Source organism: Glarea lozoyensis, assembly GCF_000409485.1.
Source record: "Glarea lozoyensis ATCC 20868 chromosome Unknown GLAREA21, whole genome shotgun sequence".
Taxonomy (NCBI): domain Eukaryota; kingdom Fungi; phylum Ascomycota; class Leotiomycetes; order Helotiales; family Helotiaceae; genus Glarea; species Glarea lozoyensis.
In genome coordinates, this window is record NW_007360996.1 from 1 (window position 1) to 25,130 (window position 25,130).

At 44.7% G+C, this 25,130-nt stretch overlaps 8 protein-coding genes across 8 annotated transcripts; 3 read left to right on the forward strand and 5 right to left on the reverse strand.

The window, feature by feature from the left end:
- Positions 1 to 609: 609 nt before the first annotated feature.
- Positions 610 to 1,824, reverse strand: GLAREA_12779 (UDP-Glycosyltransferase/glycogen phosphorylase; the record flags this gene model as incomplete). The annotated part of the gene is made up of 1 exon (XM_008084542.1): positions 610 to 1,824. The coding sequence occupies one exon, from the start codon at positions 1,822 to 1,824 to the stop codon at positions 610 to 612; it is 1,215 nt and encodes a 404-aa protein (XP_008082733.1).
- Positions 1,825 to 3,738: 1,914 nt separating this feature from the next.
- Positions 3,739 to 6,209, forward strand: GLAREA_12780 (uncharacterized protein; the record flags this gene model as incomplete). Its single annotated transcript, XM_008084543.1, has 2 exons — positions 3,739 to 3,989; positions 4,049 to 6,209. 2 exons carry the CDS (start codon positions 3,739 to 3,741, stop codon positions 6,207 to 6,209), a joined length of 2,412 nt encoding a protein of 803 aa, XP_008082734.1.
- A 504-nt stretch (positions 6,210 to 6,713) lies between these two features.
- On the forward strand, positions 6,714 to 7,733 carry GLAREA_12781 (Mitochondrial carrier; the record flags this gene model as incomplete). The annotated part of the gene is made up of 2 exons (XM_008084544.1): positions 6,714 to 6,749; positions 6,810 to 7,733. The coding sequence occupies 2 exons, from the start codon at positions 6,714 to 6,716 to the stop codon at positions 7,731 to 7,733; spliced, it is 960 nt and encodes a 319-aa protein (XP_008082735.1).
- A 3,014-nt stretch (positions 7,734 to 10,747) lies between these two features.
- Positions 10,748 to 12,113, forward strand: GLAREA_12782 (GroES-like protein; the record flags this gene model as incomplete). Its single annotated transcript, XM_008084545.1, has 3 exons — positions 10,748 to 10,764; positions 10,812 to 11,856; positions 11,937 to 12,113. 3 exons carry the CDS (start codon positions 10,748 to 10,750, stop codon positions 12,111 to 12,113), a joined length of 1,239 nt encoding a protein of 412 aa, XP_008082736.1.
- Positions 12,114 to 12,634: 521 nt separating this feature from the next.
- GLAREA_12783 (uncharacterized protein) lies at positions 12,635 to 13,752 on the reverse strand (the record flags this gene model as incomplete). Its single annotated transcript, XM_008084546.1, has 2 exons — positions 12,635 to 13,536; positions 13,581 to 13,752. The coding sequence occupies 2 exons, from the start codon at positions 13,750 to 13,752 to the stop codon at positions 12,635 to 12,637; spliced, it is 1,074 nt and encodes a 357-aa protein (XP_008082737.1).
- Positions 13,753 to 16,483: 2,731 nt separating this feature from the next.
- GLAREA_12784 (uncharacterized protein) lies at positions 16,484 to 18,112 on the reverse strand (the record flags this gene model as incomplete). Its single annotated transcript, XM_008084547.1, has 1 exon — positions 16,484 to 18,112. One exon carries the CDS (start codon positions 18,110 to 18,112, stop codon positions 16,484 to 16,486), a length of 1,629 nt encoding a protein of 542 aa, XP_008082738.1.
- A 374-nt stretch (positions 18,113 to 18,486) lies between these two features.
- Positions 18,487 to 19,050, reverse strand: GLAREA_12785 (uncharacterized protein; the record flags this gene model as incomplete). The annotated part of the gene is made up of 1 exon (XM_008084548.1): positions 18,487 to 19,050. One exon carries the CDS (start codon positions 19,048 to 19,050, stop codon positions 18,487 to 18,489), a length of 564 nt encoding a protein of 187 aa, XP_008082739.1.
- A 549-nt stretch (positions 19,051 to 19,599) lies between these two features.
- GLAREA_12786 (FAD/NAD(P)-binding protein) lies at positions 19,600 to 25,083 on the reverse strand (the record flags this gene model as incomplete). The annotated part of the gene is made up of 3 exons (XM_008084549.1): positions 19,600 to 21,266; positions 21,314 to 24,567; positions 24,617 to 25,083. The coding sequence occupies 3 exons, from the start codon at positions 25,081 to 25,083 to the stop codon at positions 19,600 to 19,602; spliced, it is 5,388 nt and encodes a 1,795-aa protein (XP_008082740.1).
- Positions 25,084 to 25,130: the final 47 nt, after the last annotated feature.

Here is a 25,130-nt window from a genome sequence, read left to right on the forward strand (position 1 = left end):
AACCCTATATACTTACTTATATACTAACCTAACGAAACCTCTATCTATAGTATATAGAAAAACCGAATTATTATATATATCTATTTACAAAAAACCTAGATCTAGATTAATTCTTAATATTACCTTATTTATAGGCTATTCTATAGTTACTCTAGTACTAAAGCTTATACTATAATATACTTTAACTAAATATTACTTAGAGATAAGGTAGGTAAGAGCTTTCTAAGTTATAGTAGTATAGCTAAGCTAGAGTCTCTTTAATCGATAGATCTATAAGCTTATTAAGCGGTATATCTAGAACTCTAGTTTCGAGATATTAAATCGAAACTAGATCTAGTTAGTAATTACTATTTCTAGAATTATTACTTCTAGAGGCTATTAATTTCACTTAAGCTAAGTATTATATTATAAAATTAGACTAAGCTTAGATTATTATATAGAAGAAAACAAAAACGTAAACCTTAATTTTATTATTACTATGTTTACATTAGTGTTAGAAAATATCCGCTTTTGTTATATAGAGGTAGCTAAGGCGTATATAAGTTAAATACAAATTAAGAAAAGAAAGTATAATCCTATCCTAGATAAATACAGTCTTAATCTTCCTCTTCAGATAATTCTCGCAGTATAGGCAGTCAATGGTTTTTCGTAGACTTTGTTGTTTACACTATCCTTCATTGATACCTGATGAATAAGGGCGCTTGCTGCTGTGGAACGTCGCGATTGGAGCGATGGGCGTAGCCCAGCAAGAGCCAAAGGATTATGAGTGTTTTTGAAAGCCTCTATGGACGCCTTGTAAGCCTCGACATATTTTTCGGCCATTAGGGTTGACACAAATCTTTCTTCGAATCGTTTTCGGATGTACTGACGGTCAAGTTGAGGCAGCTTTTGGATAGCCTCACAAGCCTCCTCTCGCGTCTCAACAATAAATCCAGTCACACCATCTTCGATAATTTCTGGTACAGAACCTCTTTTGAATGCAATGACTGGACATCCACAAGCCATGGCTTCAATCATGACAAGTCCAAAGGGTTCTTCCCAGCATATGGGAAAGATCAATGCCTTTGCGGCACTCAAAAATGGCCCCTTTTCATCCTCTGTCACTTCGCCAATGTACTCCGCATCCAATTGTTCCAGGAGTGGTTTCACATCCTTTTCGTAAAATAGGCGATCCACGGCGTCAACCTTCGCCGCAATTTTTAACTGTATCTTCGCGCGATTTGCAATCCAAATAGCATCGCAGATGCCCTTCTCTGGTGAGATTCGTCCCAAAAATGCCAGGTAGCTGGGATCAGCAGGCTTGGCGTTCAGCAAGTTGACTGGAAGACCATGGTGGATTGTGGCCGTCCAGGGCGCAAGTGGAACAGTGTTACGGTGTGAATCAGACAGCGCCGTAAGTTTGATACCCAACCTTAAAAGTCGGTCAATTATTTCAGGTTTACCATCATTGTGCACCGCGTTGTGATCGGTCCAGACAAATGGGATGTTGGTGATCGTCTCCAGAAGCGCGGGATGATAAGGATATAGTCCATGATGAATGTGCACGATATCATGAGCAGGAACAGCGGAACATGCCAATTTCACCTGAGCTGTGTAAATCCGCTCGGTATCTTCAGGTTTCGAACCTATCCCGTGTTCTCGAAGTGTTCCAGAATAGCACGGGACAAGTTTTGCTGAGGTTTGCGAGCCGTCCGTAGCGTACAATGTAACCGAGTGTCCGAGAGCGACGAGTTGCTCAACCAAATAATGGATTATTCGTTCAGTTCCACCATACTTGGTAGGAGGAATGTGTTCAAAGAGTGGTGCAACAATAGCGATTTTCATTGTGGGCAAATGTAATTTCAATAAGAGGTTTTTGGGTTATATGTGGCTGGTTGTTCAAGGAGTCGATTGGGATGAGATCTATACCGAAGATATATATATTTATTTCTCCCCAATTATTATATGTGAAGATCGATGTGAAGATGTAATGCGGTTCTTACCTTGTTCAGAGTGTACGTCATAAGCTGCAACAAATATATCCATATAATCAAGATTGTATCACCGACAATGTCAAAGCATGATATTACCTCCGCAAGACTTACAGTCCCTTGGTGAACGTGATAGTAATTGTCATTGGCATTCATTACACAAGTAAAATATTCTTCTACACTTACACGCCCCCGTTCCGAAGTTCGATGATGTATGTGTAAGCCACAAATCCAAATAACATCACTCAACACTTCGACAGGCTAACTTACAAATATTTTGGGACTCGAGCTTTATTGACGCTGAGACAAACGTCAATGGATGAGATCGGAGAAGGACGATATATCTATGTTAACACAGACATATTCGTTACAAGTTTCTTGGCCACAATTCTTCAAGTAAGTGAGCATGTGGGCAAGTGTTGCGAGTGGGATTTCGGTGCTCCTGAGAGACTGTCACTGTCGGAGTTATTATCGCAATGATGAGAGCCGTGGAGAATGCGGAATTGCAGTATAAATAAGAGCCACATCTCGAGAAAGGAGAAGTCTTCCGAACTACTCACTATTTTTATCAACTGACCAATTAGACGACACGATTGATCAATCATCGGTCTATTAATTCACATATTATAGTGGACCAATAAACGATCATTTCGTCAGGGTCACGCTCTTCGTCATTTTTTAGTATTTTAAATGCCTACTAGCGTGTTCTATCATAGTCTTTAAGTATTACCTGTAGCTTATAATAACCGTATATTTTAGCTAGTAAATATCTAGTATTATTAAATAATCAACCGCTAATCGTAGTACTCTGCCAGGTGGTTATTTAAGCTCAAATTATAGAATACCTTAAACAGTAAAGTATCACTTACTACTAAAGAGGAACCTAACGCTTTCGGCTACGTCGAGGGCGAATAAATAAGTAGTAAGTGATAAGAAAGTTGGTAGTTCTTAGCGGATCTAACTTTTTTTCTACAAGTCATTTAGGTGTAATTATAGGGGTTATATATGTAGAGGGTAGGTGGAGCTTATATGTATATTTTCACTAAAATTACACCATTTCCACGATTGTCAAATTCAAGTTTAACATAATAGATTAGCTGTCCTATTCTTTAATTAAGATTAATTGACCAATTGATCCAGGAATTAACAGCTTGTTGCATCTGATTGGTCACTTGAAGAGTATTCGGAACGGAAGACTTCTTTACCTAAATCATCCAATTCGTGAACCGCTGCCTCGTCGCGCCAACACTGTGACCGGTAGGTCTTATACTGTGCCATATTTCTCAATGACGCGCATGCTATATTGAAACATGCTGAGTTAAATATAACTTTTCTAATTTCTTGGTTCTGGGTGATCTAATCACAAAAACAATTGGTGGCCTTGCCGTAAAGTATGCGACGTAACTATGGATTTTGCAAAAAAAGGGCTTGCATTGCGAGGACGTTGGTGGATCGTCACCTGGTCAAGGTGTTGTTTCTACTTTCTCCATGGTGTGATACCCTTCATGCGTCAATACGTAACTTCGTCACACGCTTTCATGACAGGGTTAAGCGCATGTCGGTGGCTTGCCCTTAACCCTAACATGTTACACTAATCGCGTCATGCAGAACTGTCACATTGTTTCAACTTGACCCATCAATTCCTAGATAGCCAAATTATCTCTGAACAACAACTACGTTCGCAAGCTTTTAAATCTTTGCAACAGCTTCTTGCTCCGTCACTGGAGAAGGCTTTGCTACGGAATAAATTGAGCAGTCTCAAGACATGATGTGTTCAAGACTACTCAGACCTCGGTTGTGGCATTGCATTCCATTATTTATCTTTACCTTTATTGTCGCTTATCAATTGTTCATTCGAGGCGATGGCCGATTCACGCAAGAACTCGAGAACCCAGAAAACCTCAAGTCAAACAGTGAAGACCACGAGAACTGCAATAGCAATGTTCTCTCGCAATCCACAGATAACGAACCAAACATATTTACAAGCATTCCAGAGTGGTTGAAGCTCGGCTTACCTGGGTAAGCTCTGGCCTCTTTGTGGCAGTTGATAGCAATAGTATCTAATAAGGAGAATGTAGCTGTGCCATTAACCAAAGTATAGAGAAGATATGTCACAAAAACGCAAGCGAAAACTGGATGAAAAGCGTTTCAAGCTTTCATCACGCGGATACACCTCACGACAACTATTTCTACTCAGACTGTAACGTCGCAGCACACGTAGTCCTTACCAATTCTTCCTACGATTCAAACTTGAATGGTGTAGCATCACGTCTGGTTGTAGCATGGCCCGCTGGCAATAGTGGTGCATGTCTTTTTTTCCAATCGGCTCAAAACCCCAATTCCGATCTGGCAATCACATTTGTTAATACAACCGAAGGATCACCGCTAGGGCCCGTGTATCTCCCGACAGAGCACCTACCGAGTATTGGGGTCAAAGGCGTCATCAAATTCGGGGCAGTGACCAATATACCCCTTGTGATTGCGGGGTCTGTGAGAGCAATTCGCGATTATACTGAAGGCTCGGGCCAACTTCATCCAGCGCTTCAAGAAAAACTCCGTTTCACAATGCATGGCACGGAATACATTTCAATTTCGCGCTTGTTGCTTGACAATGTCACAGAAATGGTTGTATCATTCCAACGACGATCAGCGGGACCCATCCATCTTAAAGATGACAAGGCCGTCCTGGAACCCGGAGAATATTTATTCAGTGCTCGCTTCAATTATCATCAACTGGAGCAGCTAAAGATCAATGACGTTTTGATGCCAGGAGGCTATCATCAAACGCAGGACCAGGAAGCGAGGGCTCTGTCCTTCCTGTCATTTTCTGAAAAGTTTCTCGCTGGTTCGTGGCGATTCCTAACATACTTTGGAAGGGACGACATGATATCAACATTACTGCTGCAACCAGTCCTAACCAATTCAGCAATCGAAGCTGTACTCGGATCCGTTCTTGAAAGAATCAATCGGACAGATGGTAGTGCATGTCATGAAGAGATCATCGGCGACTATGCCACATTCTTGAATATGGCAGATGGTATTTCTAGCACCGAAGCTCGCTGCGATTATAGTATGATTGATATTGACTATTTTCTGCCTATACTGATGCACGCCTACTTCGTAGAATCTGACGCGGGTCATGAACGTCTTGAGAATCTGCTGTTAACATCTGCAGGTAGAGTGGTTGTGAAGAATCAGGGACTGACATGGGGTGACCTATTCACTACACTGGTAAACAAAATAATGAGAGAAACGGCGTCTTTTACCGCGCCTGAGGGTCAGAAAAGGGAGAATCTTATCAAATTGAGGGACGGCTACGATACTGGTGTTTGGCGAGATTCCATCTACGGTCTCGGGGGAGGTCGAATTCCTTTTGATGTCAATGTGGCATTAGTTCCTGCAGCCCTTCGCTCGATCGCAAGGCTCGCACAGAGATTTGGCCACAAAATCTTTGGGGATGATTGGGACGAATTATCTTCACTCGCAGAGAGGTATGCACAGGTCTGGGAAGATCATACTCTGGAATTCTTCCGAGTGGACATACCAGTGAAAGTCGCGCAACAGAGACTTGACGATTTTGCAAGGTCAAGTGACTTTTATGACGGGCCATCGCATAGTGAATTAGTGGACGCTGACATCTCCTACTATGCTGTGGCCTTGGATGGTAGCAATGGCCTTGATATGGTTTCGATCATGAATACGGATGCGTGTTGCCGAATTTTCTTCCTCAACGGAACCAATCAGCCGCGTTTAACACATTATTTAAACGCAACTGCCTTGTCTATCATACGACCATTTCCTGCGGGCCTCCGGACACCATTGGGACTTGTTGTTGCTAATCCAGCATATTCTGGCGTTCAAGAGCTCAATCAGAATTTTACCAACTCCGCATACCATGGCACCGTAATCTGGAGCTGGCAGCAGGTTGGAATGGCGAAGGGGCTTGAGAGACAGCTAGACCGCTGCAATTCTTTACATCGGCCAAGCTTTTGCAATGACAAGCTTGTCTACAATAACGTGAGGACAGCTTACAATGTCTTGTGGGATAACATTGAAGCAAATCAAGAATATCTGTCAGATGAAGTGTGGACTTGGATATATAAAGATGGGAGTTACCATCACGCTGCCTTGAGTAGTCTACAGCCCCCACCTGGAGTTGAAAGACCTGCGGAAAGTAATGTTATTCAGCTCTGGAGCTTGACGTTTTTGGCAGTGAAAAGAAACCAGGAATTGAGGTGAGTATGTTTAATATCTGGAGGAAGTATTATCAGCAAGATAGGGCATTATTGATTACGGGTGTTTTAATAGGTGAAATAAAGGAATTTCATGTTTTGGAGTCGAAGCGTCGGTTGTGGAAATCGTATGAATTGAGTGCGCAAATTTCCTTGGCCTTCTATCACTCACGTGCAAAGACGACAAATCTCAACTGAATACGTAGTTTAGATTACGCTAGCGATATTACCTAGCCCTCTATAAATGTTCTGACGTCAAGTCAAAAGGTCGCTTGGGGGGCTCCCAGAGTTTCTTCCTGATCGTTATAAGAAGTCAGGTTGCGTACCGTGGAGTAGCACTCTGCCTTTATATATAACAGCTGGGTCCACTCAAAATGCTTCATGGCTATATGTCGGCTTTCAGGAATTATCAATCACTGTTTCTGCTACAAAGATTCGAAATTTAACTATCAAAGAAGGTTTACATAAGTCGAGTTCGACAACTTACAGTATTTCTAACACCTCGGTCATCATGTTCCCCCTAAGCACAAGCATGAGTATATGGCTTGTAAGTTCACTTGTCGTGGGTCCAGGGACGGCTTGGTGCTGACATGTGTTCCCCATCCAGGCAGGTGCAGGTGCTGGTCTGGGAGTCAATGTTGTTCTCTACCCACTTGACACATTGAAAACCAGGATACAAGCACCAGACAGTAACGCGATGTATGTAAAAAAAGCGATTTGGAGAAATAGATCATTGTATCGTGGTCTTTATCAAGGCATCGGTTCTTTGCTGATCACTTCGGTGCCGGCATCCGGAGTCTTTTTTACAGTGTACGAAGGATTTAAATACACACTTTTACCTACGTCAATCCCGAGCCCATTAATCTACGGAATCAGCAGTACGCTGGCTCAAATAATCACTAGTGCTATAGTGATACCCGGAGAGGTCATCAAACAAAATGCTCAAGTTATTGGACAAAGCTCGAATGATCGAGGCAAGTCTTCTCAAACATTCGCCGTCGCAAAGGAGATCGTGAAGCGAGATCCGTTGAACCTTTGGAGAGGGTATTCAGCCCTTCTCATAAGGGATATACCGTTCACAGCTCTACAGTTTCCTTTGCTAGAGCGCATCAAAAAAATGATGTCCAAAGAGGCCCAGTTGCGAAAGCAGCAGCGTGGCTGTGGTCCAACACTCTCTCTTTCCGATCATGTCAAAATTGCAACGCTCAGTGCTTCTATCGCAGGAAGCGCTGCTGCCTGGATCACTACCCCGGCAGATGTTGTTAAGACTAGACTCATGCTCAAAGCACACGATAATCGTCAAAATTGGTCCAAGCAAAAAGATATTTCGTTGTGTAATTCTCGAAACAATGTTAGCAGAGGCACTTGGAGCGTCGCTCATGATATTTGGGTCAAGGAAGGACTTAGAGGTTTGTTCAGAGGAGGCTTCATCCGCACAGCATGGACAGCCGTGGGGAACGGAATTTTTATAGGTGTTTATGAGGGTGCAAAAATAAGTCTTGGGCCCTCAACTAGGACAGACTCTTCTTGAAAAGTCTACCTTCTTTCCTTTCCAACTAATGATATTCGTTGGACTGAACTTTGGCATATCAACAATTCTACTGTTCTCTAGTTTTAAGCACATCGGTGATCTTAACCTATGGTTGTCATAAATGACATTTCTGGTCTTGTACTACTAAGTGGTTCAAGTTTTCCCATGCTTCGATCAACCTGTGAGCGGTGTCAAGTATCCTCAACATAAAATTGACCACGACGTCATATTGGAAAGTGGCGCTTTGTGCTTGTATAATATCATTCGTCTGCTTATATCATGTCGCATAGTCTGCAAGGCTGTCCAAAATCAGAAGTTTCTTAATTTATTGATGACTACGTCTATCATCAGCGCTCACAATATTTGCTCTTCCTTCATCACTTGCAAGCTTCCCCCCTTTCTCATGAATACGACAAGCCCCATATATTTGATCCAGTCTTTTATCATTGGCTCTACGACCTTCTAGTCCTGGTCTTTCTGTGTGGGGAAATCTTCTGGCTTGTCGGCTGTCCAGAGCACGGATGTCCCCGCCATGTCCCCTCCCCTTATGGATATTCGTGGAAGTAGCCCTATTCATTGTATCTTGAGCAGAGGCGGAGATATCTTGGTATATTTGCTTATGAACATTTTTGGGAGGGATTCGTTAACTTGAAGGATCCGGCCTTAAGATTTTGTTGGGGTACAGTACCTGCTAGAAGTACCTTGAAAATTAATTCAGTTGAATTAAACCCCTTTGTCATGTGCATATTGGGATGTGTATTAACGTCGTCGTCATGTGGAAGATAGTAGGCAGCTCAAATATACAGACATGAAAGAGATTGTATCGCAACTGTAGGAACACTTTCAAGCATGAAAGGTTCCTTCGAGTTTTGTTCGTATTTGCCCCGTTTTTTAAATTAATGCGCACAATGGTTGTTTGTTAATAAATTGTTGCAAGTCGTGAAAGAGTGGTTGACATGTTCAGGCCAGAGAGTTAGTCGGAATTGATTTACAGCTGATACAATCAAATCGGCCATTCTTACTTTAATGTAGCCAAATTGATGTAATCTTTTTTCATATGTGGGCGACTGGCAAGGTATGTTGCTTGGACGGTCTCGTCATCTCAAAATGCATACCCGAAACGTCACATAAGAGGTTCTTAGCATTAAGTGACATAATTTGACAGATATCACGTTCCAGCAACAGATAAATTTGGACAGCTGTAGCATTACCTAGCCTTTTTGGACTTTGGTATCAAGTTCTGCATGACCACTTTTCCCTAGTTGCAGCATCCTTCATTGAAAGGTTATACTTCCCTAACCCCGAAGACTGTCGCATTGCATTACGTCCTCTCCCCAACTGAGTGCAATCATCGGTTACATCATAGGAGCTGATGTACTTCGTAAAACCCGGAACAAACCACAGTGAGGCATCTGTGCACCCACGCAGAAGCATCTAGAGGCTAAGGGGTCAGCTAATACAATATTTGTATGAGGATGGCCGCTTTTCACTCTTTTTCACCACTTTTATCTTCGTTCGAACATTTTATAGTCACAATGGCCCAAACCGAGTATTGCGTTCCTACACCAAAGACCCCTACGAAAAGGAGTATAGAGAGTACCCGTGACGAGCGCTATAGAGTTTAAATACTCTATTTCGATGCCGGCTAGACTATTGACCAAATTGCCCTCTAAACTAGCCTTACTCTTAACCAGGTACGCTAGGCTCTTGCCTATCGCCTTATCCCCTAAAAGAGTACTAAAACTGGTCGCCAAGTTCTTCTTAATAGCCCTTAAAGAAAACGCCTAATCGATTAGGTTACTACCTCTAGAAAGACGCGCCGTGTTCCTCTCGACGAGATTGGCCAAAGCCTCTTTAATTGTGGTCGAAGAGCTATTCGGACGGCCCTTAAAAAAGAAGGATATACTAGAGCAATTACTCGACGAAAACCACTCCTTTCGGAGCAGAATAAGAACGATCGATTAGAATAGGCTTAGGAGCACCTTTTTTGGTCGGATGAGCAATGGGACTGTATTTTTTGGAGTAACGAAAGTTGGGTTAATCTAGGACGGTATTATAAGGACCGGGTTATTCGAAAGATCGGGCCTGACGAGCTCTACCATCCTGATTGTATAGAGTCTCGGTACTAACGAAAAATTAGGTGGATGTTTTGGGGTAGTATATCTGGTAAATTCGGACGCTATCGAGGACTGTTTTAGGAGAAGGATTGGGAGACAATAAATGAAGGTAGCTATTCGGATATTATCATTCCAATTGTGGATGAGATTATCTAGGAACACCTAGAGCTCCTATTCTAGTAGGATAACGCCAAAGGCCATTCCTCTAAGTTCACGATAGAGGTACTTAAAAGAGCTAGAATTAAGGTAATGAAATGGCCGGCAAATAGCCTAGACTTAAATCCAATTAAGACGGTATAGGATTAGATGAAGGATTATACTGAGCAAAAGTACCCAGATCATCACACTTCCTACCCAATATTAAGAATAGCTGTCCAGGAAGCCTAGGAATCGATTCCAAAAGAGAGAATCTAGGCTCTAATTCGAGGTATAGGCGATCGATGTATTGAAGTGATTTTGGCAGATGGCAATAGTACAAAATACTAATAAAATACAGGGGTTTTGCTTAAAGCAGCATTTCCAAGCATTTTAGTGTCATTTTTGCCCCACTGTGGTTTGTTCCGGCTTTTACGAAGTAGCCAGTAGCTTTTTTGTCACAGAGTATTCCAGCCATGGCTAGTGCCCAACCTGAAGATGATCTCACCCGAAGATACTGACTGCACACCAGATCCGAATAACGCGAACATCAGGCGGTTTCGAAAATAGAATTGACACATATAAGAAAATGCAAATATGTATATGACGTCTGGCCAAATTGAATGATTGAGGGATGACAGGTAAATTTACCTACTCCGTGAGGTATGTGATCCCTATAAAAAAGGGAGAACCCATGGCCTATGTCTTTCACCCTCTGGCAAACAATTCTCACTACAAATTTCCACAAGCTCAACAAATATCATGGCGAAAGTTCTACCGTAAGTCTCTTGGTTCCTCACTCTGTCACCAATACTGAAATATCTAGCCCAATCATCTCAACTGATTACAAGCCTCATCCAATTGAGACGATGAAGGCAGCTCAGTGGATGGGACCCCGCGACATCCAATTAGGAACTGTTCCCAAACCCATGCTTACAGCCAACAAAGATGCCATCGTGCATATCACTCACTGCACCATCTGCGGCTCCGATCTACACATGTACAACCCAGACATGAAGAGCGCAATGGAGAAAGGCCTTATTCTAGGCCACGAAGCGATTGGAATCGTGGATGAAGTTGGTCCGGAAGTAAAGACCCTGCAAGTAGGGGATCGAGTGATCATTCTGCCAGTCATTGCCTGTGGTGAATGCTTTTACTGTCAAAATGAAGAATATTCTCTTTGTGACAAGACCAATCCTTCCAAGGAGATGGAGCAACTCTACGGCCACCGTCTCTCGGGCATATTCGGCTACTCGAACTTGACAGGTGGCTATCCCGGTAGTCAAGCAGAGTGGTGTCGAGTTCCTAATGCCGACCTCGTATGCGTCAAGGCTCCAAAGGATATCGCAGCGAAGAAGCTGCTCGGACTATGTGATGTGACTCCCACAGCGTGGCACGGTAACGAATTAGCTGAGGTTGGCAAGGGGGATGTTGTTGGGGTATGGGGATGTGGAGCCGTGGGTTTGTCCATCCAACGTCTCGCGCTGCTGCGCGGAGCAAAGAAAGTCTATGCCATCGACAAAGATCCGTACCGGCTGGCATTGGCTGAAAGGTACGGCTCCATTCCACTCGATGTATCCGATTACACCAACATCGCCGACCTAGTCCTAGAGCTTGAACCACATGGACTCGACAGGGCCATTGAGGCAAGCGGCTTCCGAAGCACTAATTCCATCAAGCACAAGATCATGCGGGGCATTAACGCAGAAGGCGACAGTAGCGATACAGTCAGCGCGATTATCAAAGCTACTCGCAAGGGTGGCAATGTTGCATTGATTGGAGATTTCTTCTTCAATACTAACGACTTTCCCATAGGCGCCATGATGGAGAAGGCACTCACAGTTAGGGGAGGACAATTGTATGCCCAGAAGGTAAGTCACTATATATAAAGCTTTTGCCCTGTTTTCTTTACTACAACATTTTTATGCTGACGATTTGGCTCATGCCACAGTATTTCCCGCTCCTGCTCGATCTCACCACAAGTGGAAATTATGATCCCTCTTTCATGTTCACGTACGAGGATGATTTTGAGAACGTTGCGGTGGATTACGAGAAGTTCAATAATCACGAGGTTCCTGGTGGGCTTAAGGTCTGCTTAGTGACCGCCTTTGGTCGCTCGCAGAAGTAGGATTGTGAGGTATGAGGCGGCACAAGATTGAGTGTCGTGATGGAATGACATGAGGGAGGTTTCATTGTACTAAGTTGTTCTACGGTAGGCGTGCTAAGATTGCACGACAACTTCGAGTAAGTTTAGTTGTTTAATTAGGATGAGATGGAGGGTATGTCTCTAGGCTAGAATCGTATGGACTTGGTTAAATTATTGTAAGACCTCTTCAACTGTGACAAAATGTCAAGAGCTCAGGAGAAGTGAAAATTCTAAAGTTGGCCAAGAAAGCATGAAATAGCAGCTTGCAGTGTTGGCACTAGTTCAAATGGAATCTAGTGCCAAGACGATTAATGGGCGTCCATTTTATTACTTTTGACGATTCAATCATATTTAGAGCACTTATCTACATGTCCACATATCCTACCGAAGAGCCCCACTGCAACACCGAGTTTCACATGGCTCCGAATGTTGGCTCACACAGAACAATCCGAATTCATTACCACGTCGCAAAAGACGACATCGACAGAGACTCGATTTCCACTTCAAACCACTTGCGGCTTCCATTCAGGAGCATCGCCCCATCTATCAGAAGTCAACCCGGAGCTTCCAGGATTCTTGAACCCCGCCTCCAATTGTCTTTCGTAGCTGACGTTCCTCAACCTCTCTCCTTCTGCTGGCGTCAAGGACAGGTAAATCTCAGGCCCAATCATGTGGAGAAACAGCGCCATCCAGAAGGCCATTCCGAACGAGATCCCTAATGCAGCTTCGATGTTCTCCGGACCGGGACCCTCCATACTAGCTTTGACGCTGACTTGAGCATTTGGGTCGCTACACTGAGGATACAACATTTGAGTATATGGTCCGAATCCATACAATTCATAACTGAATTGCACCTGTTTGCATGGCTGTGACTGAAAATAATTGCCAGATGCAGACAGGATCGGGGTAGAGGCTTGCATAATAATTCGAAGTGTGATGATTGTGCCCAAGTAAAACATTCCTCTAAGCATCCAGGCTCGATGTTGATCAATTTGAAGACGTTTGACGTTGTAATAAGCCATGCAGATAGATCCAATTGTCACAATGGCGAGTACTCCGACACCAAGCTGAATTTCTGGTCCTCCTCCAAAGGAATGACGTCCAATCATCAATGCGCCCACGTTGGTCAAGAATGTCAAGATGATCACCACGTATCCGTTGATTCGGTGAAACATAAGGAACTTGTGTCGGATAACTGGCACGAATTGCCAGATCATGAGGAATCCCAAGGGGATGCAAGTTGCCAAATGTAGAGTGATGCCAATCTTTCTGAACCCCTTTTGGTACCAGTACCACTCTCCAGGCACGGTGCTGTTTTTGAAACTATGAGGAGCGTTGCCGCTAACATTCATATACATCGCACGAGCAAGGCAAAATCCCAGCATGGCACCAGCAAAGATGATAACTAACAAGTGTTAGATTTGCAAAGTCGTCGAGCTGGGCACTTACAAAGTGGAAAATTGTATCCTTTTTGGAATCCAAGAGGTCGATAGATTCTTCGCATGGCAGACACAAACTTGTTTGGCGCTTTCGTGGAGTTTTGCGGGATGCTTTTCTCTGCTTCCGCAGAAGAAGTGGCCTCCAGGCCCTTGGGTTCTATCTCCGTTGTTGTAGAAGACATTTTGGCAAGCGAAATATATCAAAAGCTTCGCTAGGGGAAAATGTGTTATGAAAAGAGTGCTGTACACTTTGTAACTATTGATCGTTCAACATGGCTGCAACTTAAATCTCTTATAGTCCTCTTCTTGTCACCCATCTCGACGGTTTCCGAAGTCCATCTTCGAACGTCCGTAATTCTACAATCATTTGACCAAGAAGTTGCTTCTCAAGGTGTATCTCGGGAACCACCACATTGATTTTGTGACATCGGAGGACGATTTCACCTTCCAAGAAATCAAAAAGAATTCTTGTTCGTGGGAAATGCAAGAACAACTGTTTTGGTGTAAGAATATGCATCAAGTGCAGATCTCGGGTCGCACACTTTGTAGATCTTCCCTGCTCGGTTGAACATTACACCTTGTCTGATGTAAGAGAAATGCAAACCTTCGCGCAGCTGAAATTTTCCCAGCCACGATGTTGTGAGCATTCTCAGTCGTCGGATGCGCGTGATAATCTACTTCAACTTGCATATATACATTAGCTCCGTTGAATTAGAGTTATTTCTTAGAGCTTATACTCGACGGCTAAGCAGCCACTACGGCGTAGATTTTCGGCTAAGAATGGTAATGTCGTGCTTGCCCTATGCAGTGATACTGCAGCTAGTGCTACTTCTCTGCTGAAGTGCCGGTGCTTATTGTAACCCTCCGCATATCGGTCTGGAATTAAGCCGGCTTGGGAGCCGATTTCCCCGATTTGGATACGCGCCCACGTGGGATTTTCAATCATTCAAACGTTTGCATGTATCTAGAAACAGAAAATGAGATGAATCTGAAGTACAGTATGTTGAGAGTTCCTATTTCTCGGGTTACTGGAGCACCAGATTCATGATAATATTACACAAACACAACATGAAACACAACATTCCAATCACTTCAACCGTTCACACAAGTATCATCTCTAGAAATCCTATGCAGATATATCATATCATTCAGGAAACATGAGCCTTGCAAGCGTATGGTCAGATTGTATTGTGATCATTATGTTCAACCATCATCGATGTAGTCTCTGACTGAACAAACGACAACCTCCAGTCCCCAACCTACTCGGCATACCTATCAAGATAAATTTTAGAATCTTCCGGTCAAGGCCGGAGTATTCAATGAGATCGGATTCTTACATGCAGGTTGTGTAGGTTCGGCCGTATGGCCCGCATCGTGGGTTGAGCCCAGACTCAACGCGGTAACCAGTCTGCGATTTAATGGATATGAATTCTTTTGAATATATATTTTCGTGGCTGAACTATATATATAAACTAAATAAAAATGTTAAAATGATTATATACGAGTACTAGGTTGTTGGGAAGGGACGAGGAAAGCCAACATGAGTAAAACCGGAGCATTTTGATTATATCCCATCGAGGGACTGCAACACCTACCTAGAAATATCTACAAGCCACATAACATGTTTTGATTAGAAAGAGAAGGCAGACCGGCACACTTCAAAGCAGCCGCAGAACTTTTGGTCGTTCGTGACAAGATCCAAATGTCCTACTTCACTCATACTGCTTCATACCCACTGTGAAGCTACACACACATTATATATTTTTATTAGGGTTACAACGAAATTGAACGTGATTCTTACTACCACGACTCTCTTGCCAGTGTTTTGGCTTAAGTTTCAACAGGTAGCAGTACTCCTTTACATCGTTTCGCTTTGTTGTGTTGAAAGTGCAGTCCCGTGGTTCATGTATGTGGTCGAGGCCACCTTCCGGAAGACTTTAGTAAGAAGCAAAGTTACGGAAATCAGCTTCCAAGGTGCTCTGCAACTTCTCTAGCATAAGTTCAATTAAGCCTCTCGACATGCGTGCTTGTCCCAAATTAAAAGACCATTTATATATCGTGGTCCGCGGGCTTTACACCATACGAATAAGAGAGACTCCACCACCACGACTAGCGCGACCGCAAGACACAGTAGTTGTAAGGTTACAATTCGTTTCTCACAATAAGGTGCGTAAAATAAGAGTTGAGATACTGGTAAATAATTCATTGCACGGTTCGTACACTGTGTTGGCGGATATAATAACCAGAAACATATTGACTTTATTCGCGCCCCCTTCCAAATATAAGAAGTAAGTTCTTGCGCTTATCTTCTTCCAAATTACTTCGATTACAAAAAAAACTGCGATAACCAATATGTGCTCAATTTAGCTTCAGATCTACTCCAGCCCACCGCGCGGTGCCCTGCGATCTGAGCTTAAATTATATTCTCTCCTAATTGCAGTCCTCTGTGTGAGTTTGATTGCAATAGGCCGATCCTGCCGAGATTTAAACTGGCAACGTTTGAAACCTTTTGGGCATCTTCATACGAGATCCTATGCGTCATTCTAAGTGTACGAGGCACCACGACCCAGCCGTCAGGAATTACCAGGGCGGAGGAATTGATTCAAGACCATAAGTCAGAATCTCGCTGCAGCGAGCGATGCCACGAAAAAGCCGTGAGTGATCAACATTCTTCTTTGCTTCAAGACTCCGAGTAATAATTCAGCAGATTAAATTGCCAAATAATTTCGTAAAATTGTCCATCACTTATCACTGCCGTGGTCTTTGAGATATTCTACTCGTCCTCGGTGCGCCTTGTACTCAAATTGATCTCGATGGACTGCTAATTGAAGTTTCCGTCAAGGTCCTGGGTCTTTCGAGATAGACGTCGTGGTCCCATATTCATATACCAAATGATTGTTGACATCAGAACTATCACACCGAGTTCGAAGGCATCAAATCATATTGAACCTGCAAACTGCCATCAACCTTAATAATATCATCCACATCCCTATCAAATTCACGACTGATATGCGGCATGACTTGTATCGTCTCCACTGGACTCAAGCTGACCTCCCTCGTCAAATCCCACCATCCCCACGTAAGCATCACCGCCAGAACAACAGCAATAATCTCGACCGCAATTCCACCAGCGAGCCATCCATACGAGCTCTGGAAAGCAAGTTCAGTAGTCACTTGCGTCGTCTTGAAAGTCTGTGGGATGGGAACCCCATTTCCTCTGATCGTAGAATTTGTTTGCCTATTGCTGTTGATAGCAACTCTGAAGATAATCTCCCTCATCGAATTGAGCGCCCATTCTGTCGGGCTTTTCCATAACAGGCGACATCCTATAGGAATATCCTCATGCGATGAGGCATTCGGATAGAGGTAGAAAGTCTCTGCTGGCACCCCCATCGTCTCCCAAAAGTCCGATCTGGGGACCTTAGTGTATGATTCGAAGAACGAATGGCTTGCATACGAAATACCGCGAAGAGGGCCAGCAAGTGCGTTGTTCGGTGCGTCGAGAGTATCACCTGCTGAATATGTTCTATTCGGAGAGTTCATATCTGGAATAGTTTGCGGTTCGAGCGCGATTGTGTCCCCTTCGATGATGACTGGAAAATCTGCGATAGCCATATGAATTTTGCATTTATCTTGAATCACTGTCGCCATGCAGTTCTGTGTGACAGCTGCTGAGTATATAGAGACAAGATCGATGGTTGGTTTACCTTTCTCCGATTCAACAAGCGTCGTATTGACGCGAAACAGATGAACACCAGGCTGGGCTGGATCTCTCAAGTCGATTATCTCTTGGCTTCGCTCGCAATCGACCGATATTCCAGGGGCCCTGATCAATCCATGGCAACGGCCGTCGCAGGTACTACCAGAAACGTGTGGTACTCTAATAGTGTCATTTAGGTACCATCCTCTGATAGCGGCCGTGAAATCCAATCCTGCAGCATAGAGCTGTACCGTGACTTTACCAGAGACGCCATCTGGTATCTCTGGAAGGATATCAAATGTCTTTTCCACCCCTTGAGTCTCAAACTGTGAGTTCGTCGTGCTCGTCGCTTTTTGGAGAAGTGGACCGGCTGATAATGATGCCAGCGAGATAAAGCAAGTCGCAAGGAAGACTTTCGAGAAATTCTTATCAACGAAGAGAAACTTTCTGAGTTTACTCCATTCCAAAATTGCCCCTCGGTTGGTAATTTGGTGAAGTTGCTCGAGCGTCGTGCCTTTTCTCGTCGCGTCCCACCAATTGATTGCTGTTCCGGCAGAGAGAAGATATGCAAGTAGACCGTGGATAATGCCCGAAAATATTGGTACAATCACTGAAGGGCGAACTTTCCAGTCTTTTACCGGCTGCCCATGAGACCCCGTTATCACCAAAGCGTGGCCAGCAATGAGGCATAGAATCACGATAATCGAGGTCGCGATCTTGAATTTGAACGGTTTCCCACTTGGTCGACGCTCATCGGATTCCTTGGGAACCAAATAGTTTCCTGCATGAGGTTGTTCGCCGATTAAATCGTCGCGTTGCTGTAGAGAGTCCTGTGAAAACATATTGTCTGCAAAGAAAGACGATACAAAATTGACGATGAGAGTTGTTGATGATGGTTTCATCCAGCTTCGCTTGGCGATATATGCATTGCATTACCATCGGCACACGATGCAAGCCATGTTTTGCCATTTTTGTCAAGCCAAGTATTCTGTTGCCAATAGATATGAGACGGGATCGTTACCATACAACCGCGGGATACCTCGACCAGTAAAACCTCATTTCGATGTGCAGCTGAGGATATGTGCCGCCATTCAGAAGCAATATCGCTATATGGAATTGAGAGGTTGCTCGCTGCAAACAAATGAGGAACCATCATTGCCGATGTTGCGCTTTTTGAGTGCGCCTTGTGTTTTCCGTCGTGAGCCGTGATTCACCCTCAATCAACCGCATCAACCTCCTCAATCAACTCCTCCATCTCATCCCCCTCCTCATCACAATCCGCCTCCCTCGCCCTCCAAGCAGCCAAAACCTCCGTCGCCTTAACATCCATATCCCACTCATCTCTCTCCACGTGTGTGGGACTCACAACCAGCCTCTCCAACTCCCCCTTCAAACCCCTCCACTCGCCCTCCTCACCCACCAATTCCCCTTCTTCAACAAGCCGCACAACAATATACTCAAGAACATAGTTCCGCCATGTATTATCGTTCTTTTCGAGGAGCAGGATATCCATGACGAGTTTTCCGAGCATGCCGAAGTGTTGGCGCAGGAGTTCGGCGATTGGCAATGCGATAGGCCAGTTGATGTCCTGCAGCCACGGCAGAAGGAATTCCACCAGCGGTTTCAGCTCATCGTAACACAGCCCGCTGAGTCTCTGTACTGCTTTTTCGTCATGTTTTCCAGTCGGTAGTAGCAATTCTTGCTCTGGTGTCAATTTAGGAAACGCAGCGAATTCCCTTGTCGCGAGAAGCGTTCCATCTCTTGCGTAATAAGAGTACATGGTTTTCTTGTTGCAGAATGCGTAGAATGACTGCGAGAAGCGCGAGAGGATGGGTGGTCTTTCAGTTCCGCGTTTGTTACGATGAGTTGTGTGACTTCCGCATAAGCATTTCGCAAATGGGTCGGACGTCTTGGTTAAAGTACACGAATTCATTAGTACCGGCTATCTCGAGCTGACAGTGTAGTTCGGGTTCATGTAATCGGGATTAGTCAGTGATCTTGGTGTGGGAAGGGTGAGTAAGAAGATCTATTATTTGATGAAACAAAGAAAGAAACGGTAACTCGGCCGCAATCATCGAGGAGCTTGGTCTGCAAACATTCTTGCTATGAAAGGCGTTTGAAATGCAATATTGTAATTTTATTGCTACTGAAATTCCACATTAAAGACTAGATTTGCGCACCGTGTAACCAAAATCCTAGAATATTCCCAAAATGCCAACACCTACCAAGGACCTGCCCATTATTCCGTTACAAATCCCAACAAATATAAGTACATTACACTCATCGCACATTATCGCACACGTCGTCTTGATCCACATAGAACCACAGTTCACGAGTTTTCGGGCGAGTTCGTCCTCCAATCCGAGCTCTTGGGCAACTTCTTCCAGTCATCCCAATCATTCTTCCAATCCGGCTCGCGATAGGCATACCCTTCTGGTCTACAGACCTTGTCGACTTGCTCGCGAACCTTTGGGAAAACGTCTTTGTATGCTTCCCTCCCCATCCAACAATCGAGATGTCCATATCCTTGAATCACATGTCGGGTGTAGCCTGCAACACCAAACTTATTTCGTAAGATCGTGTATGTTTTGTCGGTTGAATATGGCTTGAGTACTTGGTTGTCTGATCCGGAGAAAAGCATGATAGGTATGCCTTCCAGATTTGCAATGTTCTTTTCAGTCGTCAAGTCTTCATAGTCCGGCCCATTGGTGGTGACAAGTCCTCGCCAGCCCATCTGCTTCAGTGTTGCAAGCAGCGTCATATTTACGCCGCCGAAGAAACGATTGATTTGGCGATGCGTCGCTTCATTGAGATTTCGATGATTCCACAGCCTTCCGAAGATCAAAGAGCAACGGTGGCATGAGACGTTGTTACACATTTCGTTCCGACTGTCCGGATAGAATCGTAGAATCTGGTTGACAAGCTGTTGGAAGTAGGAATCATCTCTTGTCGACTGGCAAGAGAACCAAGAACCACCAAAGGCAGAATAAAGCTTGTCAGGGCTAAACTTGACCTTGAGCATGTTCAATGGCGACCACACCGGATTCATGAAAACCTGCGAGCACGATATTCCAGAGATCCAGTCGGCTGGAATGGTCCCATCTAGAAGACCACATGAATAAGCAACAGATCCCATACAATGCGCAACGGTGTAAATTTTCTCATCGCTAACATTGTCTCTGATCCATTGCAAACAAGCTCGTATGTCGTGCCGTGCATCAAAGGTTGTCCAATGGTTCTCAGCCACTTTCAGCTGGCAGATTCTGTGAACAGTGACGAAAACCCTGTATCCAGCACGTGTGAAATAATTGACAGCGTTAACCTCGATCGTTGGTAGGGCAAATATCTGATGATCAACAGAAGCGCCAGGAATCATGAACAAATTCTTAGTCATTATCGTTGGATTGCGAGGCTCCCAAATCTGCATCTTCGTCTCAATACCATCATTATCCAAAGAGATGATTTTGATGGTTGCATCTGGGGAGGTGTCATTGATGTATCCATTGTAAGTAACGGCTGGATATTGCTGGTACACAAGTGGCGCAAGGAATAGACTCGCTGATTGTCTAGCGAAATAACCCATGAAGCTAGCAGTGGAGGTCAACTTGGCCAAGAAGTTTCTGCCAGATGGTTTCAAGGTAAGTATTTCGGACAGGAAATCCATTGGCTTGATGTGCAACATTCCACGGCCAAGAACTTTGCCTCCGGACTCTGCTGCCTCAGAAATAGTCACATAAAGAGTGGTCGTAGCTTGCCAGAATCGTATCGGACCAAGTGCGACGGAGGAATCCACAACTTTGAATCCGTGGAAATGATACTTTTGGCCTTCGGTCGAGATCATGTCAAACTCATAAACGAGATTTCTGGTCCCGGGAGACTTGACGTCGACTCGGAACAGATGAAAGTCACCTCTTTGAACTAAGAATGGACTTCCTCTAAGACCAGCGCAAGTAAAGGTCCCGGTAAGCATCGCCTTATGATCAGCCCTGTTCACAGCTAAAGAGTTGTTAGTAATTGTTCTGCATCCTTGGAGGGTAACTTACTAGTATCGGTATCGAAAGTCTGGACGCTCAGGAAAAACCGAGATTCTTCACAGAGACCCCGAGCAGTTCTTGCTGCGGTCTCGAAATCTTCTGGTTTGTCGCCTTCAACACCGTCGCCAACATGAACATAGCCAGACATGACTTCAGAGAATCCAAATCCATTTGCTTTTCGAGCAACAGTATCCTCAACCAGCTTCTTGGCTGCTGCGATCTGCATTGTGTCTTGGCGCGCAGGAGAGTCAGAAGCCTTTATGTACTGGCCAGGGGACCCGAATAAGTCAAGAGTCTCGTTAGGAGTGTCAAAGTCAATATGTTTCTTGATATCCCGTGCTGCATGTTCGACAGACCGTTCTGCCAAAGCTGTAATCGTTGCAAAAGGATTGACACCGAGGGCGGTGGGAATTACAGCACCATCAGTGACTACGAGCCCTTGATGTGTTTCTGTACCATGGCCAGTGAGCACTTCTCCGAAATGGTTCGTGACTCCATGAGCAGCAGTTCCATCTTTACTCATACATGCGCCACCAATTGGATGAACAGTGATCTCTTGCGAAAGATATGATTCGAATGGATTTTTGACGTAGGTCCCGCCGACTGCTATAGTTGCTTTCTTGAGCAGCTCGTGAATTTTATTGACCCCACTGCTGTTGGCAACACCCTGAAATTCTAAAACTGGTTGATCGTTTTTCAAAGTCAAGATAGCTTGATTTGAATCATGACTCATAACCAAATATACCTGTGTCTTTTCGATGCTGCCTTTTCTGAAATATGGTCCCAAAAATCGACTTCCAAATTGCGCAGCGACGTGCTTCACCTTATCCAAGACGCCTTCTCCTTGAGGAGCTTGGTTACCCGGCATCATTTCCAACATTGTTTGAAACATGATGGATAATGCCTTTGGAATAGCGCCTTCTTGGATGACGAACCCATCGAGCGGATTTTCTTGATCTCGGCAGTCTATAATGCCACTGATCGTAGGTCCGATGGGGTTATATGGTGAGGGATATTGGCGGCCGATACTGTTGACCTCTTCGTGGGTGTTATAACCGAACGCCAGCATGTCGCCGTTGCCACTCATACCTGTGCCGACTTTATCGCTCATGGAAAGACCAAGCTTCTTACTGCGCAGAAGAATTTCCGTAGTTCCGATACTCCCTGCCCCGAGGAAGACACACTTTCTTGCATGTACCCACATGAGATCTTCGTAAAGACGTTCTCGAAACGCGCCTCTATTGCTTCCATGCCAGGCGAAGAACACGAGGTAGCCTCCATCTGGACTCTTCTTGATGTATCTGACCTCGCACTCACAGAACATTTCTGCTCCCCAGTTCCAAGCATCTGAGAGATAGTTGACAAGAGTACTAGATTTACTCCCGTCATTGACCCCAGTACAGTCCATGCCAGTCAACGCGGAAGGGTACATCTCGACGCCGGTGCTGTTTGGGCCGCCAACGAAACGAGTTGTCTGAGGAACTCGGTAGAATTTGTTTTTGGTTCCATTGTCTTCAAGAAACTTGGCTTGTTTCTCCAGCATCGAGAGCTTCGGAAGTTTTGGCCAATCATGAGGATACGAAACGGGTTGAAGAACGTCTTTCGCTCTCTGGTAGTACTTATCGAGTTCGCCTTCTCTCCTCAGCTCTTTTGGCCAGTCATCGAGACCCATAGTGCCTTTGTCTGCTTCCAGGAAGACATTCGCGTTCAAGAGACTTGTGCCACCAAGGCCATTGCCCACAAATGCGTTTTGGCCCTTTCCGACTATGAGATGATAAAGGCCAGTTGGGTCGCCACCTTCAACCATATTTCCTTTAAGAACATCAGGTGCAAATTCCCCAGAGACGTGAAATTCTTTCATAGCATCTATGAAACCGCTTGGGTACTCTCCTGGCCACTTTTCTTGGCCTCTTTCAAGTACACAAACCTTTTCACCAGCTCGAGACATGCGACTGGCAGCAACCCCGCCTCCGTAGCCAGAACCAATCACGATGCAGTCGTATGTATTGCGGAGTAACTCGACAGGCTTTGAAAGTCGAGGAAATTGCTTTTGATCTGGCTCATCTCTGTAATTTCCAATTTTCGCGCTTGATTTCGATTGTGAGCCACTTGAGCCCCGCGCACCACCGCTATCTGTTGGAACTTGACATGAGCCGTTGACAGGCTCTTCCGGTTCGTAATTGCCATCGAAGCTTGTTGCTGGCGACGGTTCTTCGGTAAAACTGCTAGCTGCGCTTCGTCCTGAAGAATAAGCCCTATCGTATCTCGGACGAAGATTGCTATCGAGCCTTGAGTCAGGAATGAACTGATCCTGGTCTCTAAAACGTGTAGTCTTGTGACGGTTAGTGAGGTTCGAGTTGCCGTTTACGCCATTCGTATGTCCATTGCTTCGCATGCCATTGGTTTCGCCAGCGGAACTAGGCATATGATCCCAGAGTCCGCTGTCGGGGATGGGAGTTGGCAAATCACGTGGGATCTGGAACCTTGACAGGACTTGATTAATCGACGTGATTGGACCCAAGTTGATGGTCGCATCACTCGGTGGCATGTATATAGACATACAGATTGGAATCGAGACGATGAGTAGCGATGATGAACTGTGAAATGCCGCCTCAATCTTTACGCCTTCAATTGTCGACGGGATGTTCTCGAGCCAATTCATAAAGAGATCAGAAGAGAGATCAGACACCCGAAATTGATCCTTTAGTCGCAACGCAAATGCGATTCGTGGTATCTTGCCATGCCCAACGGCCGAAGACATTTGGAAAGAGGGAATACTGTCTCCATTAGAGTACATACTCCCTGGAGTTGTCGGCAGCCGTGGAGACTGAACATCCAAGTGATCTAGATGATCATCCTCGTGCACCGTAATTCTTATGCTTCGGGGTGCTAAAAGGTCAGGTTGTGTCAATGGGATGAATATTGGCGCAGGATCCTGCTTCCCTTGCTCGGCATTTTCGCTCTGATTTCTGCAGAGCAAGTTTTGGTAAAAGTTACCAATCGAGAAAGAAGGCAGTTTGCTCAAGGCGCGAAGCTCTGCTTCGTACTCATCAGCAAAAGAGTGCTTCCGAACACCGTTGTTCTCCTCTGTGTAAGCGTTGGCAGCAATAAGTTCGGTAACGCCATTTCCTTGGGCGGTGGTAAACGTCTCAGCATATGGGCAGTCCAAGAGAATGAGCACATCGCTCATTGCTTCTTCCAAGGCACATTGAATCTTGCTCCATTGCACCGTAGGATATCGGTGCTTGGAATTCTTGTATCCACTATTGAAATTAGTGTGAGCACTTGTCACATCAATTGTATGGGACTTACCTTGTCCAAGCAAGTCCTCGAGTCTTCGTCGTCAAACAATTACCAGAATAGCAAACAACTTTCAAATGATCTTCACTATCTCCCCCGAGGCTGATGAAGTCTTCAATTTTTTGGTCCGCTTCTGCCTGTGATCCCTCATCGGAGATCTTCCACATCTCGGTCTCAAAGTGATATACATCTTTGAAAACGGTGTATAATCTGGAGATGTCTTTGGAGACCGCAAGTTCTGGCTCGGTCTCCCACCTCGCTAGAAGAACATAGACTTTGGAATATCTGGGTCGATTTTGATGTGGGAAGAGAGCCTGCGCAGCGGCGTGTAGACTCGCGCCAAAAGTTTGCAACCCCATGTTGGATTGCCATCGATTCTGGTCAGCAAACGATGCACTAGACGAGGCGCGATCTCTCTGTTTTGTTGGAGAGCTCCGACTCGGTTGTCCATTTTCAGGAGTTTTCGGAATTTCTTCCATTTTGACACTGGACGGAGGTGACGGAGGATCTAAGATTGCTGAAGCCT